At 40.3% G+C, this 17,960-nt stretch overlaps 1 protein-coding gene across 1 annotated transcript in view; it reads left to right on the forward strand.

Annotated features, from left to right (window-relative positions):
* MACROD2 (mono-ADP ribosylhydrolase 2) overlaps nucleotides 1-17,960 on the forward strand; it is an 892,593-nt gene that overhangs the window by 512,956 nt on the left and 361,677 nt on the right. Inside the window, exon 7 of the mRNA XM_009634665.2 lies at nucleotides 8,710-8,831. Within this exon, the coding sequence (XP_009632960.2) occupies nucleotides 8,710-8,831 (122 nt within the window). The remainder of the gene's footprint in view (nucleotides 1-8,709; nucleotides 8,832-17,960) is intronic.

Below are 17,960 nucleotides of genomic sequence, written 5' to 3' on the forward strand. Positions count from 1 at the left end.
ACACTGCAGGAACCTTCTGGACTGTTTCCTTTCTGCTGTGTTGTATTTCCAGCAGATGTCTGGGAAGTTGAAGTCCCCCACAAGAACAAGAGCTCGCGACTGAGAGACTTCTGCCAGCCACTTGTAGAATACTTTGTCAACATCCTCACCCTGGTCGGGTGGTCTGTAACAGACTCCCAACAGGATATCTTTTCTGTTGGCCTCCCCCCTCATTCTCACCCATAAACATTCCGCCTCACCACAAGCGTCAAGCTCTGTACAATCAAAACATTCCCTAACATACAGAGCCACCCCGCCACATCTCCTTCCTTGCCTGTCCCTTCTGAAGAGTTTGTAGCCATCAATCGCAGCACTCCAGTCATGGGAGGCATCCCACCATGTTATTCTGCTGCTGTGTGATGAAGGGTTTGTCGTGGTTTAACCTGGCAGGCAGCTGAGCACCACCCAGCCGCTCGCTTGCTCCCCTGGTCCCTCAGTGGGATGGGGGAGAGGATTGGGGAAAAAAGTGAAAGCCATGGGTTGAGACAAAGACTTTTTAATGAAACAGTGGGGGCAAAGGCAAGAGAATGTACAGAATACACAAAACAAGTGATGCACAGTGCAGTTGCTCACCACCTGCTGACTGATGCCCAGCCTGTCCCCAGCAGTGATCACTCTCTCCTGGCCAACTCCTCCTCAAGCATGATGTCATATGGTGTGGAATCCCCCTTTGGTCAGTTGGGGTCAGCTGTCCCAGCCATGTCCCCTCCTGGCTTCTTGTGCCCCTGGCAGAGCATGGGAAGCTGAAAAGTCTTTGACTGGTGTAAGCACTGCTTAGCAATGGTAAAACATCAGTGAGTTATCAACATTCTTCTCATACTAAATCCAAACCACGGCACTATGCCAGCTACTAGGAAGAAAATTATCCCAGCCCAAACCAGGACAGGGTTGTTTAGTTTGGACTTCTGAAAACTTTTTGCTGTAATTACAGGTCCTTTCAAATGAAGAGCAGTGTTTTGTAAACGTCTCTGCTGATATTCTTAAATGCCATGTGGAAGACAAATATTTTGAGTGATTCAATAATTTCATGAAGGGAAAGAAAGCCTTAAATCATTGGCACAGTGAGCCCTGTTTCTTGACACTCACCCTGCAAATGATCTGGGGACCTGCTTGTATTCAAGACCCGGGTCAAGATTTCCCATGGCCATGGCAAACATTGCATGTCGGGTATCTTCTTTTTTTTTTTTTTGTTGGTCCTCTTACTGTAGTTCTCTTGGGATGCTTGCCTTTGTTTCAGTGTCCTGTAAAGTTTTCAACTGAATAGTAAAAGGTGGTTTAATAAGAAATGCTAGTAACATAATCAAAACAGAATTTGCACAGGAAAAACCCTTAAAATAGGAAATAAAGGGGTTTTCCTATAACTTGTTGTTAAATTATTGGAGCACTCTGTAGTGCTGGTTTTCACTTGGAGGAGAGCGGAGGAATTTCAGTTCTGAGCATAAATCTTTTTTCTGGATAAAATTTGCATGGGACTAAGTTTTGTAGTGAGGCTGAGTGGGGGGTGTTTGTGTGTGTGGTTGGGGATTTTTTTCTTTTCTCCCCCTCAACCAAGGGCATAGCTCAGCTTTAACTGTGCGATCTACCAGCAGAGGTAACTAAATCAGCTTTAATGGAACTGGGTTGGACACTGAAAACAGCCTGAGGGTGGCAAGGGGTCTGTGCTTTAAAAAGCTGAGAGCATTAGCTTGTTTCTCATTTCTGTGCCCCTGTAACGAATCCCATTCCAAAACTACAACAGAGGCTAACTTAAACCCCAACATATTTGAAATATTTTTTGCATGCTTTTATGGCTTGATTTGTGTTGCACATTTTTTAGGGCAATATTTGCAAGCATCTCTTTTCAATCACGAATCAGGTGTGGTTAAATACACCATGAATTTGTGACTGGGGTTACATCCTTCACCATGTTTTGTATTTAGGTTTGAAGTTTTTGTGGCAGACTGAAACTCCCTCTTAATGTCTTAAGAATAAGCATTCTCAATTTAAGGGCAAAAAAGTTTATTTTGGAGTGCTGAAAACCCTTCTGACTGAATTATTAGGTGAATTAAAACCAAACTCACTCCCAAACATCTCTTGTTGTTCAATAGGGAGAAGTAAAGAGAATCTTTGTGGCTCGTGCTTTTCTACATGTAGCAAACATAAACTGAAAGACAGATTAAGGCATTTTTGTCTATAGCCTTGTCCGCTTGCGAAGAACACTAGTCGGGAAAAGGCGGAGAGCATTACTTGGGTCAAGGGGGTCACTCGGTACGTGTTTCCTGAGCCACTCAATGAGGACAGTGCTTGGCGGAGCTCCTCTGCTGCTACAGCAAAATGAGTTTTGCTGTAGTGTGGTGAGGACAAAATCTGCTTCAGGCAATGTAATTTGATTTCGTCTGTTCTGTTTTCCTAGGTATATTAAGGTCTTTATTTGGGTAGGTGATTTGTAGAGGGGAACAAGGATAACACTTGAGCATTTCTGCTGCAAATACTTCAAATCCAGATCAGAAAAGAAAACAGATATATTATGAAACTATGACATCCATGACTTGCTAAGTCATGTCGTGTTCATTCTATGTTCATTCATATCACATCACGTTATGAATATTCTAAATGGAGCAGTTGCCTTTTAGTTTTACATGTAGGCAATTATTTCCATCCAAGTTGTGGGGCCGTCTGTCTAGTCGCTGCTTTGACATCTGTCATTGTAGTACTAAATTGCTTTGTAAAACCTATTACTTTGGGATATAGTATAGTGTCTCTTAATTGCACCACTTGCTTCTCCTGCCTGAACAGAGCCTGCTTCTGTTCCTGACGTTAATGGCGAGGCCCTGATGGCAGAGCGATGCTGTAAATTCATTGATGGGAGGGGAACTGCTCTGGGATTACACAGGCATACTTGGGTCTTGTATTTTATGACCAGCACGAGTGCCAAAAAGGCTTGGGGTTTGACTTGTGTGACTTAATTCTCTGGCCGGCTGTTGAGGCAGTGGTATAACCGTTGCGAACAAGCTCTCTGTGTTTTTTAGCTTCCCACGGATGCCAAGCGATCACTTTCTGCTAAATGCCGGCTATTGAGCGCAGACTTCTGCGGCTCCCCGAAGGATATCTCAGGCTCGGCAAATCCTTTGCCTCTCCCTTTGGGAATATTGTTTTCTGACTGTCTCTCCTGTCTCGTACTTAAAATGTACACCTAACCCACGAAGAGGGATGCTGGTTAACCGTTTACAATAAACATATTCTTTACCTTTTCTTGGGCAGACAATGCCATTTAGGTGAAAAATGGCTTAAATATTTTACACGAATGACTTCTACATATCATAGCTTTTGCAGCTAATGAAACAGCTATTTAATCACTGAAGGCAGCTATAAAAGGTACAAACTTCAGTTTGAGCAATGCTTACTGCTTTAAGCTTAAAAACCTGAGACTGTCTCTTTAACTGCAGGTAACTGCAATATATATAGCTATATAAAGCAAATACTTCCACACTGAGGAGCTGTGTTGTATGTAGTCAAGTTTAGCATTGCACGATCTATAAAAGATGTTGCCTTGCAGTTAAAATATTCAACTCGGCTGATCTAGTTTTGGCGATACATATTAGTAAAGAACTTAAACTAGGCTGTGGTCCTGGGGGATTCATTTAAGTTGAACTTAAATTAACAGTTGTTTGTTACACACTAAAAATGCATGTTTTATGTGCAAGTACACGTGATTAGACATAAAAAGTGAACAGGCTGAGCAAATTTGTATACTGAAGCATTAGGCTACGTGCATTCCTTAAGAACGTGGATAGTTGGTATGTACGAATATCTGGAAGTAATTCCATTTCCCATCAATTGAACCTTAGCTATCCCTTTTCAGCACCAATATGATGGGTGTTTATTGTGTAAATTAACTGATCAGATTTACAAATGGAGCCCTAAATGCTCTGACTTTTTGTCCGATTTTTTTTTTATTCAGTGACATGCACAGTGCAGTAGCTTCCTTAAAATCCATACGGTTCCCGCTGTGATTGACAGGGTACAGCTTCATTATGCAGTTCGCTAGATGGGGCAATTATGGCTCTGAATGCATGAACGAGATGAATGAGAGAAACGTGTAGTTGATTCTAGCCGTGGTCGACTGGTTCGTGAATGGTGTGAATGCACCGCACGTGTGTCTGTAAGGGGAGAAATGAGAGAAACTTATTTGTACTTTTTCAGTTGCTTGACAAAATTTATTATGTTAATATTTTTGCCGTCTAGTGTCATTTTTATGAAGAATAAGGGAGGGGTAAGTTACATCAAAAGTAAACTACGTCAGTCCTCCTGGTAGGTTTTTGAAGCACAGTCACTTCTTTTCATCTTTTTGCAACTGGAATTTGTGTTTTGTCTTTGCCCATGCTGCTCTGTCCTTTCTCTGTAGCGTTGTGGATGAAAACTCGTGAACATGCAAATTTTATTTTTTTCATTGGTGGCTAAGTACTCACAAGGATTTTTTAAATGCCCAAGTGCCTGTTATACCTCCAGATTAGTTTGTGGTTTACACAAGATTCAGTTGTCTACTTCAATTATAGTGCTTCAGGGAAAAAGAAGAAAAAAACTAAACGAAAACAAGCAGACGATACAGAGGGTGTGCACATAAATTGGAGTGCGATTGTCACAGGCCTGGCTTTGGCTGCCAGAACTTCGAACCAAATGCCTGAAAATCAGATGACCAAAAAGAGAGCAGTAGATCCTATAAGCTATCCTTGGATCAACCATGTGTTGCCATGTAAATCTTAAAAAAAAGCCAATGTAAAAATGAAATGTTGTTTCAGCCCTAGAAGAGCTCCAAAACCCGGTTGCACAGCATAGATCTGTGGTGACGCTTTCTTTCAACCCCACCTTCTCTTTGGCAGCATTTCTGTAGGAAAAAATATCTCCTTCCCTTATAAATATTGCTTTAAAACTAAGCGGCTTCATTAGCATTAAAAGCAGTTTGATCCATTGCTGTGGCCTGAATCCCAGATGAGAATATACTTTCCTCTGGGGCTTTTCACCTCATTGTACTATTAAAAATGTAAGCAAACATCTCGGCTCTGTGTACACAGAGAAAGTGATTTACGAACACATGGATCGCAGCTTTCTTTTTAATGAAGTTTCTTATCAACGTGCTTGGCTGGAAGACTGACCATAGTAAATCAGAAGCTTCATAGCAGTGCTGGCAGCTTCGTTTGACACGAAAATTAAAATACTACAAATGGCAAGTGTGGCATTCTCTGAGAGCTGACTGTTCCCGGTTTTACTCTGTTTACCAGGTTTTGAAGAACAAAAAACCACAGTAGAGGACACTTTGGGGAAATTTTCATATCCCTTGCTCCTTTTTTGACCTCATTAAGAAATGCTCAGGCAGCAGGAGCTCTGAGAAGGAACAGGCACTGTTTTGTAGCAGGGATCTCTACCAGGCTTTTCCAGACAAACTAAATCTTTTTGGAGTTTCTCTGCATTTCCCCCAGTTTAAAAATCTGTAGGTGATGAGACCGCTTAATGTTTCATGCCATTGTGCCTCTGCATGCATAGTGTATCTTCAGCCCATCATCATGCTCATCCCCATGGCCAGTGCTCCCATCTGCATTGCCCTCTGCGGTCAGTTTGCCTTCTCCTGTGGTGAAAGTCATCCCTGCACGTGTCCCAAGATGGTCCTTTACTGCCCTTGAAGTCTAACCTGGAAGTCGTGTTTGCTTCAGAAAGGGCAGATGCTCATTTTGGCCCCAGGAAGACTGGTGTGGAAGGTGATCAAGTAGGGCTTGCACGTCCGTGTTTCTCCTTGCCCCGGCGGTGCCAGAGGTTTGCGTTTGAGGCTGGCTACTGTGGCTGGTGGCCTGAGTAGCAGGGCAGCAGTTCTGCCCTTCATTTTCTCATAGATAAGTACCTGTAGACTTCCCCCTGCTCCAGCGCACCCACCCTCCTCCGTCTTCCAGCTCCATAGCATACAAATTTCTCCAGCTCTGTGCAGCTGGTTGAGGGGAGAGTGTGTGAGCAGAAAGGAAACTTTATAGTGACAGACAAGCTAGAAGATTGACGCAGTCTTCATAGATTATATTAAAAATAAATGGCTTTGCTTCAGCCTGTGAAGCCTGATCCTCATATATTAACTGCATGGGCTGGGGGGGAGGGGGGAAGCTGTTTTATTTTCTGAGTTGTTTGCTTTATGCCTGTATAATATCAAAGGGGTTTACCTGCCTGCAAACCTTAACGTCTTGTGGAATAGCTCGAGCGGAATAATGTATAGTTTAGGCAATGTATGGATACACTGATTTTATTGACAATGTACAATAAAATTATTACTTCCCTGCTTGTCTGCTGACCATGAAGCAGACTGGCATGTTACTAACGCTGCTCTGCTAGTAAAAATCTTACTCAATGATGTGTTTCAGAATAATAAGGTGTCTAAGTAAAGCAATTTTTGCCAATGATACTCTGTAAACAATTACAAAAGTTTTGGTATCTTATAAACCAGTTTGGAATCATCTTCAGTGTCCTATCTAAAGAGCTACCTATGATGGGCTTGTAAAAATTAAAATATAAAAGCTAATAATTGCGTTAAAGGTTACATATTTACATGAAGTGTCTGGTGCAGTGATAGAGGGTTGGTAATGAGGCACCATGAAAATGCTACATCAGGAAGTTCTGAAAAAAAGATGACAAGAAAAACATTTCTCATTTATGGAGCCGAGAATTTTTAAAATTAGTGTTTAATAATGAAGACTAAAGGAACCTTCCTTGAAAAGTTTCAACCTGAGGGAACTGCTGTAGTCATGGTCTGAAATTATGGTCTTTCCTAATGGCAGTACCCGTACAACCTTATTTCTCTAAGCAGAAGCAAATTTTAAACTAGCTATGCTATTTCTTTTTTTCTAGGTCTTAATAGTTCTCAGTTTGTAGTAGCTAAAGAACATGTGGAAAAAAAGGAATAACTCCTTTCTGAACTCCCAAGTGAAGCAGTTCTGCTCGTTTTGATCGCCTGCTATCATCCTGCTCATCAGCGGATAAAGACTCAGCACCTACGTGATGGTTCAGTTGCCTGAAGTGCTGTAGGGAGGGTTTGCTGGAGTTGCTGTCTGGCAGCTGTGACATTCAACAGAAATTATCCAATCTGTCCGTCTTGTTCCCACAACTGGGGAAAATTACTGTGATCAAAATGGGAAGAAGAGTAGTTAACCTTTTATTTACTTTGCAGTAGGGTGGTTTTCTGTAGCAGTTGGGAAGTTGGAACTCTTGCAGGTTTCTGTTTCCCATCACAGCCAATGCCTCTGTGTTCCTGGGCACTGGGATTCTCTGATGTGCTTTTATCTGCTGAATATCAATATTTTGTGGCTAATGGTAAATTACTTCTGGCTTAACGGTAAAGAAAAAGTTTTGGAAGTGTTGAAAACATGCCTCAGAATATAAGCCACCTTTTGAGTAATTGAGACCAGGACTTGACAGATGATGTCTGCATTTAAAAAAGAAAAAAAGACAGTGTACATTTTTGTTTGACCATTTTCACTTGTGCTTTGGTACAGGCTGGAGAGAAATAATCAAAGCTTGGACAAAGAATAACGGTGTAAATTCTGTAGGATTTGCGAGTAAATTAAAATATTTTGGAGTTTAACAAAAGGAGATTCTGCTTGGGAACCTGTCCTGTGTGGGCCAGAAACACAACCTAACCAATGGGACCAGCAGAACCAGAATTGAGAGCATTGGCCTAACACCTTTTTGTGGCAACGCTGCAAAAAAAATAGTGCCACTGTTTGCTGCTGCTGCTGTATGTTTTAGGGGGATGAAAAGGAAGGGGAGAAAATGTTCCTGCCACTGTAACTCATTCTAGTGTGTTCACACGTGTTATAGAAGAATGATGTTTGAAAAACTGTGCTTCCTTCTAGTGTGTGTGTGTGTGTGTGTGTGTGGATAATAATAATAAAAACAATCATGACATGTCAGTCTCTAGATTTCTGGGGTTTTCTTTACTCCAGGCTTTTTACTTCATTTTTCTTATAGCACTTTAGAGACTTTGCAGCATCTGATTTTGCTGAGTCTAGGGGCATCATATGTACTATATTCCCTGAATGTATTTTCTCTTTTTGTTCATTAGGTTTCTTCAAAGAGAATATTTTGTTTTATTGCATGGTGTTTCTATCTGGTCTGGTGTGAGAAGAAAACATGTTCTTTGAATAACTTAATGCATTCATAGGTCACAATTTTTCTCCTCTTAAAATGCTGCTGAGAAAAGACTTAAAGTATTAGACAAAAAAGATGACCTGTGTATTGCCATCACAGTTCTGAGGTTTTGTGTAGGAAAAAAAACTTTCCTAGTAGATGACCTTCAAGAGGTGAGACCAACTAGGGGTTTCAAGCAGTTGTACGATATTTACAGTTGTACATATCTAAGGATTTAGGGTATTTATGAAAACACTTTGTCTATTCTGTATGTGGATAGCAGTATGCATATAACAAGCATTTAGTGCATTTTCCTCATTTTTTTCCTTCAGGCCAAGTACTTCAGAACTTAGCCTTTACTGGTTTTGATTTTTACTTAATTATCGAAGATGTACCTTATGACATGGTTTCCAGTAATAGCAGTTTTCATACAATGTTATTCTTACCTTTGTGTCTAGGTACAATACTAGAATAGATTGACTTGTAATAAATAAATAAACCACCTTAGCATCTCATTTTTATTTCTTGCAGATGTGATCCATACTGTTGGGCCGATCGCAAGAGGCCATCTCACCGACACTCATAAAGAAAACTTGGCAAATTGTTATAAATCCTCTCTGAAACTGGCAAAAGAAAACAACATCAGATCAATTGTGAGTACTTTGAGAACGCGTTGGTTTTTTTCTCATTTTTGGATCTTTGTTTTCTTGCTGTAGAATAATTATAAATACAAGGGTTGGCTTCCAGAAGGATTTCTTGCTGTATGTGATGTGAAAAAGCAAAAAACTATATGTCATTTGTCCAAAACAGTTGCTAGAGAAAGGGATGTGGTTATTTTAGGAGATAAGGAAAGTTGGCCTTGTGGTAGGTGTAGAAAAAAAACCTAAACCGATAAGAAATTGGAGGGAGCTGTTCCCATGGCTTGCTTCTCCCCAGTATTATTTGTTTTAAAAGACCTAAGAAGCCACTGGTCAGGTGGATAACTGCATGTAAATACTGTCTCCTATAGAGCTGAGAAGGGATAAATTTGTTGCTTGTTCTGTCCATTAATGTTTCTTCCTAAAAATAAAGGTATTTGTCAAATGGCAATGTTTATAGCACCCCCTCACCAAAATCCTTCATAAGATAGCCTATTATATGATCTTCCAATGAATGGTAAAGGTTCTTTGATTGCTTGAAATACACGTTATGTTTTTGTACCTCAAAAGGCCAGATTTTCAAAGTCTAGAGAGCAGAGCAGCTGTTCCCTCTCCAGCTCTGGAGCTTTGATTCTGCAGCTCAAACTGTAGCAGCTGAAGTCTTTAGATATCCCTAGGTTGTCACGCTAAATGTTTAACCAAGAAGGGCATTATCCCCTGGGCATGACTTCACACCTTTTGGGTCATTTTGGCTGGGTGTGTGACAGCACATATGTTTAGCAACTTAGAACACATGCTTAATTTAACAAATCGTAATTGAATCAGTGATGTTATATTGGGGTGAAATATATTTGGGTGAAGTCAGGGAAAGCTGTTAACATCAAAAAATCACAGGTGGACAATAAAGCTTTTTGAGGAGAGGGGTGGGACAGGTGAAGGGCTTTGAGCCTGAGTTAGATGTACCCTTCAGGGCCCAAGCTGATGAATATTGTTTGTTTCTTTCTTTTTGGAGTAAACTGTGCTCTTCACACTTTCTCTGCTGATGAAGTCCTCTTTGTACTTCTCAAAGCTGCTCAATAAGCCCTCTCTTTGCCATTATCCAGCCACGAAAGAGAAGTACCCAATTTAGTTGTTACTTGATTTTTGGTTTTGGGTTGGTTTTTTTTTTTTTTTCTGAAAGAGAAGTACCCAATTTAGTTGTTACGTGATTTTTGGTTTTGGGTTGGTTTTTTTTGTTTTTTTTTTTTTTCTTGTAATACTATGTACATAATTTAGAACTGAAAGCAACCTGGGGGTGAGAGGGCATGTTTTGAACACCTCCCTGGGTTTTTTTTAAACATACAAGGATGTTCCTCTGTTCTGCTGTGATTCTCATTGTAGGCAGTAAGATCTCCATGCTGTCACTCCTACATTCTTCCTTTTTTTTGCCTTTAGGATCTGGGCAATTGCATGTTGCTTCTAGGGAATTCAGGCTAGTGAAAATAAAGTTCCTAACATGGGGGGGAGGAGAAAGAAATGGTATTAAAAAAAAAAATAAGAATACTGAAATAACAAAGGAAAAGCTACAGTGGACATTGGTCACTACTGGTAATGCTTCAGTGTGTTGCAATTCTTTAATTTTAGGACATTCTAGGTGGGAGCTTGGTATTTAGATGGAATAATAAAGAGTGGTCATTCTGATTGGTTTCATGAAAACTAGCCTGATAGTTTAGTAAGAAAGGATGACCATGGAAGAAATTGCTCATGGATTATTTCCTTTCTGGTTAAGAGCTGTTGACTGTGCACCTGTTTGAGATAAAAAATACTCAACGCCCAGACTTGCAGAACACAGCTGCACAAGCTGAACAGGAGCCAAGAGTCGTTCATTCATACCAGCATTAAGAAGCTTAGCAAGCAATATGGATTTTAAAGTCCACATGACAGATCATGGACTGTTCTGAAAAGCCCTAAGTCCAGTGATTTCAGTGATGCTTTGGGAAGTGAAGGCTACTTGAGTGTCTACCCTAATGAACAAATCAAGCCTGGAGCAAAGTAAAATGTATAATTCATTCAATTAAGGAGCAGTAGACTACTGTGAGTCTGAAGAAAAGAGTATGAATTGCAAGTGGCTTTCACAAGATCCAGTACAGAAGACATAGAGGGAAAGGAAAGAAAATTAATAAAAATATCTTCTGAGGCTTACGGAGACCTGATAAAGAGAACAGAAGTACTCAGACCGACTCAAATCGGCAACGTCAGAGCGTGGACTGGCTTATGGTAACAGATATATTTACAATAGGAATAAGATAAACAAAAATTGGTAAAAAAAGGTTACCAATGTGAACTAAGTAAGAGAAAATCACTTGTGCTGATCGATGGCATATTTTGGTGGTCTCTTTAAGAAAGGAGATGAAATGAGCATGGGAAAGAGGAAAATGAGGAATTTTAAAATAGGTACTGAGTAAAAGCAGTATACTTAGGATGTATAAATAAATAGGTATTGATGATAGCAAGTCATAGCATACTAAAAGAATTAACTAGAGAGCATCGGAGCGCTAGCAGTAGTAGCAAGCAAGCAGGAAACAAGAAGGCAAGAAAGGAAGAAGGTAAGAAAGGATTGTAAAAACACAGGTGTGTTAACTTATCTTAAACAGAAAGGACATCAAGTCTAGGAATTAATGTAAAAAGAGGGGAAAAAACCCCACCACGATTCAAATAGTTTTGAACACAAATTCTGTCATAGGAATTAGACTTGCTGGAGGCGTTATGAATGAAGAGTAATGATGAATGGCAATGTATTGAGTTGGACAGAAGTACGCAGGGTGACTCAGGGTGCACTGCTAAACACAGTTTAATTTCACATCTTTATTAATGATTTTTGAAAAGTACATAAACAGCTCATTCATTACATTTACAAACGATGCTACGTTAGGCAGTGTTACACACACTAGAAAAGGACAGAGATATATGATGACAATTGATTACAGAGGCTGCGAATATAACCTCATCCAGCAGCCGCTACAGCACCAGGAGGGAGCTTTTGCCTCCACTTCAGTGGAAGATAGGTCAGAACCAGAGCTGACAGCTACGGTGTAACTCGGCATGGGAAAAGATAAAGCAGCATATGGTGGGGAAAAATAACCCAGTTTGCGAATAGTCAAAGGGAGAAGCATGCTGGAAAACCAGCGTAATGAGGAAATAGTCCTGAATAAGTCTCAAATTATATATGCTTACAGCAGTCCCTTGTTTTGTTTCAGTACTACATATTGTTGAGCTGCCTATAGAGAAATGATGGATGCAATAGAGGTAGTAGTTTCTGTTCAAAATGAACTGGGGAGAACCGGAATAAGATTGGGAATAGATCAAAACTCACTTATACGTATGTGTATGTAGATGTTTTGCATACCGAGGAAGGGAAGCGATGATCTTGAAATACTGTGTAAATTGTGAGATCCGGCTTTGGGGGGAAGAATGGCATTGTGTGTATGACAAAATGGCAGTTAAATGGTGCAGCTGATATTAATTTGGGTCGTGTTTGCATCCAAGGTGTGCAGGCATGGCTGAGAGCAGCTCTGTGCTGATTCTTGGGGGAGCACTGAAATCTCTTCTGAAAAATGTTATAATCACAGTGTATTAAAAAAAAAAAAAAGTGATGGGTAAAACCAGAAATAAGATGAGGGAATATAATGAAATGCCAGTCAGTGTGATTGCCTAGGCTTATAACTCACCAGCAGCCCAGCCATGGGTGAGGATTTGCATAGCCATTAGGGCAGAGCGAAGAGCCTCAGGAACAAATTTGATCATCCATAGGGTTGTTCAGAGAAATCAAACAGCCCCTGACACTTGTCTCCCACACCCATTTTCTCAAACCTTTTATATTCAGTATGAGGTTTCAAATGCCCTATCGGCTATTTTCATACAAGAGTTTGTCTCTCTCGAGTCATCTACTCCACCTACCTTTTAGGTTACCGAAGTAATGTTTGTGTTTGTGCTTGTTATCTGGTGTTCCCAAAAACATGTGTCACTTTTTCCTTTGCACTTGTTTACGTAGCTGTGGCCACTGTAGGACACTTGAGCTGCTCTCTGACCAATGCTGTGGTCGTTGGTGCTGGGTGAACCTTTTGTGGCGGATAAGTCTATTATTTACAAAATCCTCAGTCTGGTTAAGAGGATACTTGAGGCACTGGTTCTGTTTTTCACCACTTAGGTTGGTAGAGATCAATGAGGGAAAAAAATATGTAAGGTAATACAAGGAGTTTATTTTAGGAGTAAACAGTTGACATTTAAGCAAATTACGTTTCTTAAATGTTCAGAATAATTTCCTAATAATGTGAAAAATTGTATTTTGATGTTGGTCTCTTTAGCACACTAGTAGAGATTGCTATCCTGCATCGGTTAAATCTCTGCTGCCTGAAACACTGGGAATATGTTGCAGGCACCAAGTCTTCACTGAAAGAAGAAATGGTAAAAATATTCCTGTGGATGCTTTTGCTGTTTTTCTGTATTGGTTTTCTAATAAGTCTTACAGGCCAATTAATTGCTATGTTGTCAGGCAGACTAGGGAAGCTGTAATCACTGTTTTCGGAGACTAAATTGGTCCCCTGTTTACACATAGTTTGAAGTTATTTAATCTCTGTGCTCTGACTTTTTTGAAGGACCTCCTGTCCTGCTCCTCTTTGCATACGCTGCTTTGAAGCCATCCAATAACCTGGAACTTTCCTGAACATCAAGCGTTTCCCTGCCACATACTTTATTCAGACTTTGCTTGTGGTTGGAAAAAAAAAAAAAATCTCAATCAGTTGGTGTCAGACAAAGCCAGGATTGCAGTTAAACAGACACATCAAAAAAGATGCTGTGCGTTACTGTGGCGGGGCTCCAAGTCAAGAGGGCTGCAGTGTGTTTGCAGAGAGGGAAGTTGGTGCTGATCCCTTGCCCAAGGCAGGGCAGGCCTCCTCTGCAACGGTTACAGAAACGGAGACATTTTAGACGGGACTATGGATCTGCTGTTGTTCAGGACGGCATTTGGCACTGCAGTCTTGAGAATTGTTTCATGTTGGCAGGGAGTGAATTGTGAAGCTTTAACAAGAAGCATTTCTTTAGACCATGCTCTCTGACCTCCACCTCTAGGAAGAATTATGGCTGGGGGCTTGGGCTGGAGGAAATCCTCAAAGAATGCGGCTTTGAGTTGGGGAAGGAGGTATACTTTCACCAACAAATATATTAACAGGCTTAAATACAAAATACAGAAATTGTTCTGTCTGATCCCTAGAGTCAGGTAGGGAAGAGTTCATGCTATTCTAGAGCCTTACTAGATTAGTTTGCTGTTGCATGAAGAAACCACACACCAAAAATATCAGTCCATCTTTCTGCCTGGATGTTTGTGCTATGAATGCAAAAGGTAGTCCCTGCTCCAGGGAAAGCCTCTTAGCTAGACTTGACTTCTCAACACAACCACCCTGCTCCTTCTGTCTAAACGATTTAAAGGCAAAAGGCTGTCTAGAAATATCTCGGAAGTAGTAAGAGGACCTATTCAAGTGCTGAATTGCTCATCTTCAGGTTGAGTAGAAAAGCCATCATTTGGTGGTGGGATGGCCATTGACCTGCAGTCATGGGATATTTTTGGGTAAAGTGGGTCCCTCTTGCACACGCAGCTTATGCTGCGCTTTGGTTAGGGTTATTGCAAAAGTAGGTTATAGAAGATTGGGACGTGCTTTTGAAATCACATTGTGCATCCTTTTTTGGGGTACATAATGCATATAACTAGCTGTGTATTTGCAGTGCTTTTAAACTAAAGTATTTGAGGCTTTGTTAGATAAATAATCCTGTCATATAAATACTAAATTAATCTACAGGGGTGCTTGAGTTGTATCCTTTTGCAGGTGTTTTTTGCAAACAAGGGCTGTATGCTTTATTTGTTGTCCAGGTATTGGCAATGTTAATACTAATACTAAAACTCGTTTGTACAGAAACACAACATACTAATTATTCAGAGCAGCATGTAAAAATACTTCAGGAAAGGTACCTGCTACTTAGCGCTTAAGAAATAACCAAATTGTCTTTTTAATTGGTTTAAATATTTGTCCTCACCTGTAACTGTGGATTTGAAAAATAGACTTTGCAGCTATGCACTGATATTCTTGGTATTTGTATTCACCTTTAAAAGGAAGTTGTACTTCTGAGAGGCTGCTCTGTGTCTTTGAACTTCATTTGAGTGGAGACATATTTAGCTGCTATGATGCCTGAATCTTCAATTGTAGCTCATGGGCTTAAATTTTTAATATCACTTTCAAACCCAGAGTGTTCTCAGCTTCTCCTGTTCTGAATTATGAAATTCAGCAAAGAGGAATTTTGCTTGAATTGTAGAAGGGCACTTAGACTAATACATTAAAGTACATCATTCTAACAGATTGTTTGACAGTTTTGCCTTTACCTGCCCTGTTCTCTCTCATGATGCAGGGTTATGTTTTAGGGAAAAGTCAAGTAATTTATTTTTTTTATTTTTTTAAGGAAACTTGTTTTCTGCTGAGAATGTTGCTATAGCAATGAGTTATAGGTCTGAAATTCCTAAAGGTTGACTTTATCCTATCCTCTGGTTTGCTGATATAGATTCATATCCATCAATCAGAGGAGTTGCCTTGGAAGGAAATTTCCGCAGCATCATAAATCCACTTAATTTGTTTCTTTGAAACACTTGTTTAACTTGTAAGCTATGATATGACTGATCTTACATTTTCAAAATGAGTTTGCTCTCTAGCTTAGCCTTCCTTTTTCTTGTTAATTTTTTTCTTTTCTTAGACATTTTCCAGGTAACGTCTTTAAAAATTGACCTACTGCATAAAGTTTTTAAGTTTGCTTAAGTACCGCTTTCATCGGAACCAGATGAGGAGGTTATGATCTTTCCTTTTGGTTACAAAAACTGCTATAGATGGCCATGCGTTTGCTAAGCCAAGGTGAACCTGCTGCTGTGTGTTGCCTGTGCCCCCAACCATTTCTTTCAAAATGATCTTCACAGATTGAATCCCAGTCCTGTTTCTTCAATAAGGATTTCATTAAATGAGATGTATTCAGCAAGATCATGTGTAAATCATTACACATAAACAGAGATACTCATTCAACCAAGAAAGATTGAGGAATGATTGCAGCCCTAGGCAGAGATTCCTCAGAGAATTAGCTTGAGTTCGTAGTGGATCATGCATTGCAAGTGAGTTGACAAGGTCACTCTATCGTGGGGAAAACCAAGAAAGGAGCAGCTGTAGAGTGACAATTAAATAGGAAAGATCTGTGAACTTACCTATTGCTCTACTTCAATAGAGCAAACCGGGGTGTTCTGTCCAGTGTGGGGAATGTGATGCAGTTTTTCAGCCAGGGTTGATTAGGGAGTTAGAACTGGCACCAAGAACAGAGTGACAGAAGAGAGGTTTTTCTAAGTCTAGAGAAGAGAAGACTAAAGGTGAGGAGAGGATGCAAAAAAAAAAAAAAGGTATAAAAGGCTACCAAAGAGTAAAAATTAATAAATAGTCTGTCTGGGGATAGGACGAGCAGTAAGAGTCTGAATTTATAGGAATGGAGTTCTAGATTAGCGATTACAAGGATTTCCTAGCTGGTAGGTAAAGCACTGTGAAAATTGTTTAGGAAAGTTATGTTAAGTCACTAGCATTTGTTGAAACCCGGGTTCTTAATGCATTAAGTGCTGCCAAAAGTTGCGAAAGTCAAAAGGTTGAGCTCTGGCAGCAAGGCAGTTGCAGGCTTGTGGAAATCTGCCCATAGCCTAATCGCTGTGTGAGCTGGCTGTGCAGTGCAGGGGCAGGCAGGTTGTTTTATGTTGCAAACAGAATTCCTTTAAAAAACAGTGGTCTTAATGCTGTTGCATTCTATTGTTTTGGTCACACAGTTGCACAATTTTTTGTTTGTGGTTTGTTTGGTTCCCCCCCGCCCCTCCTTGCCAACTTGTTTTTACTGCCTTGTGTGCCACTGGGGATGGTTTTCCTGTTGAGATATAAATGCCTTTGATTGCTGTCTCTCCTGCTATCTGGCTACCCTTCTTTCTCACCACGGAGGGTTTTGTACAGACACTGAGAAGATAACCAGCTTAGGGCGCACGTACAGCTTGTGCAGTAGCATTGAGACTTGTGTACACTTCTGTGGTTTTTTAATAATCCATTTAAATTTTGTTTCTGCCACTGTATGGTTATTTATTTCCTAGGAGGAAGTGGATTTGTTTTATTTGATGCTTGAAGTGTATTACAGTGTTTGTTTTCTATGGCCAAGGGTGGCAGGAGAAGCTTACAGTTGTGAATATGATTCATATCAACATACCACACAGAAATTATTTGTGGTAATGGTGCTAATGGTGTGACCTGATGTGATTCTTCCTTTTTAAAGTATGATATGATGACTCCTGAATGAGGGATGTCCCTCTTTTATTCTCTCCCTGCTCCATTCTGGGTATTCAGAAGCATTTTGAGTACAGAAGGGGATAGGCACAGCCCCAAACTGAGCAAGTGCTTGAACTTCTACCAACAGACAGGTCTCAGGGTGCTGGGGTTTAGATCCTGCACCAGGTGGCATTAACAGAAGTCAAAAGCCACTATAGTCCTTCCACCCACCTGGTTCATCTTCTGCCTGACCACAAACTACTGTATGGATAGTATAAAGAAATAACAGTGGTGCTTTAATAAACAGATTGCATTACTAAGGAGTCCCAGTTCTCTGTTTTGTTCTGTGATGTTACTGCTGTAGCTGTTCTGTAACACGGTGACTTTGTGATGGGAAGAGGGAGAAAGGTTGGCTATTCTTGTTGGGTTTAATTAAACACTGACTATACACTTAAAAATGCTGAAGTGGTGGAATAAAAAAGGAAATGGGTTGTTTGGGAATAAATTCTGCAAGTTTGTGTATGTGATGGCTTTAGCATGTGATAATTCACCAATCACCCTGTGGGAATTTTGTGCTTAAAAGGATAAAACTTTCTAGAAACACTGCCTGTTGGCTCGATAATTGGGGAACTGTCTCATTAGGGAAGGACAAAGAACAAATCTGTCGGACAGTGGACCAAGATGCTAGTTATATAAGACAGCTCATAAAACTAGGGATTGCTAGAAAGTCTACACCATAAAGTGCAGGGGAAGAGAATGATTTATGTTTCTGTACAGAGGAAATTTTACG

Source organism: Egretta garzetta, unplaced genomic scaffold, assembly GCF_000687185.1.
Source record: "Egretta garzetta isolate BGI_Z169 unplaced genomic scaffold, ASM68718v1 scaffold252, whole genome shotgun sequence".
Taxonomy (NCBI): Eukaryota; Metazoa; Chordata; class Aves; order Pelecaniformes; family Ardeidae; genus Egretta; species Egretta garzetta.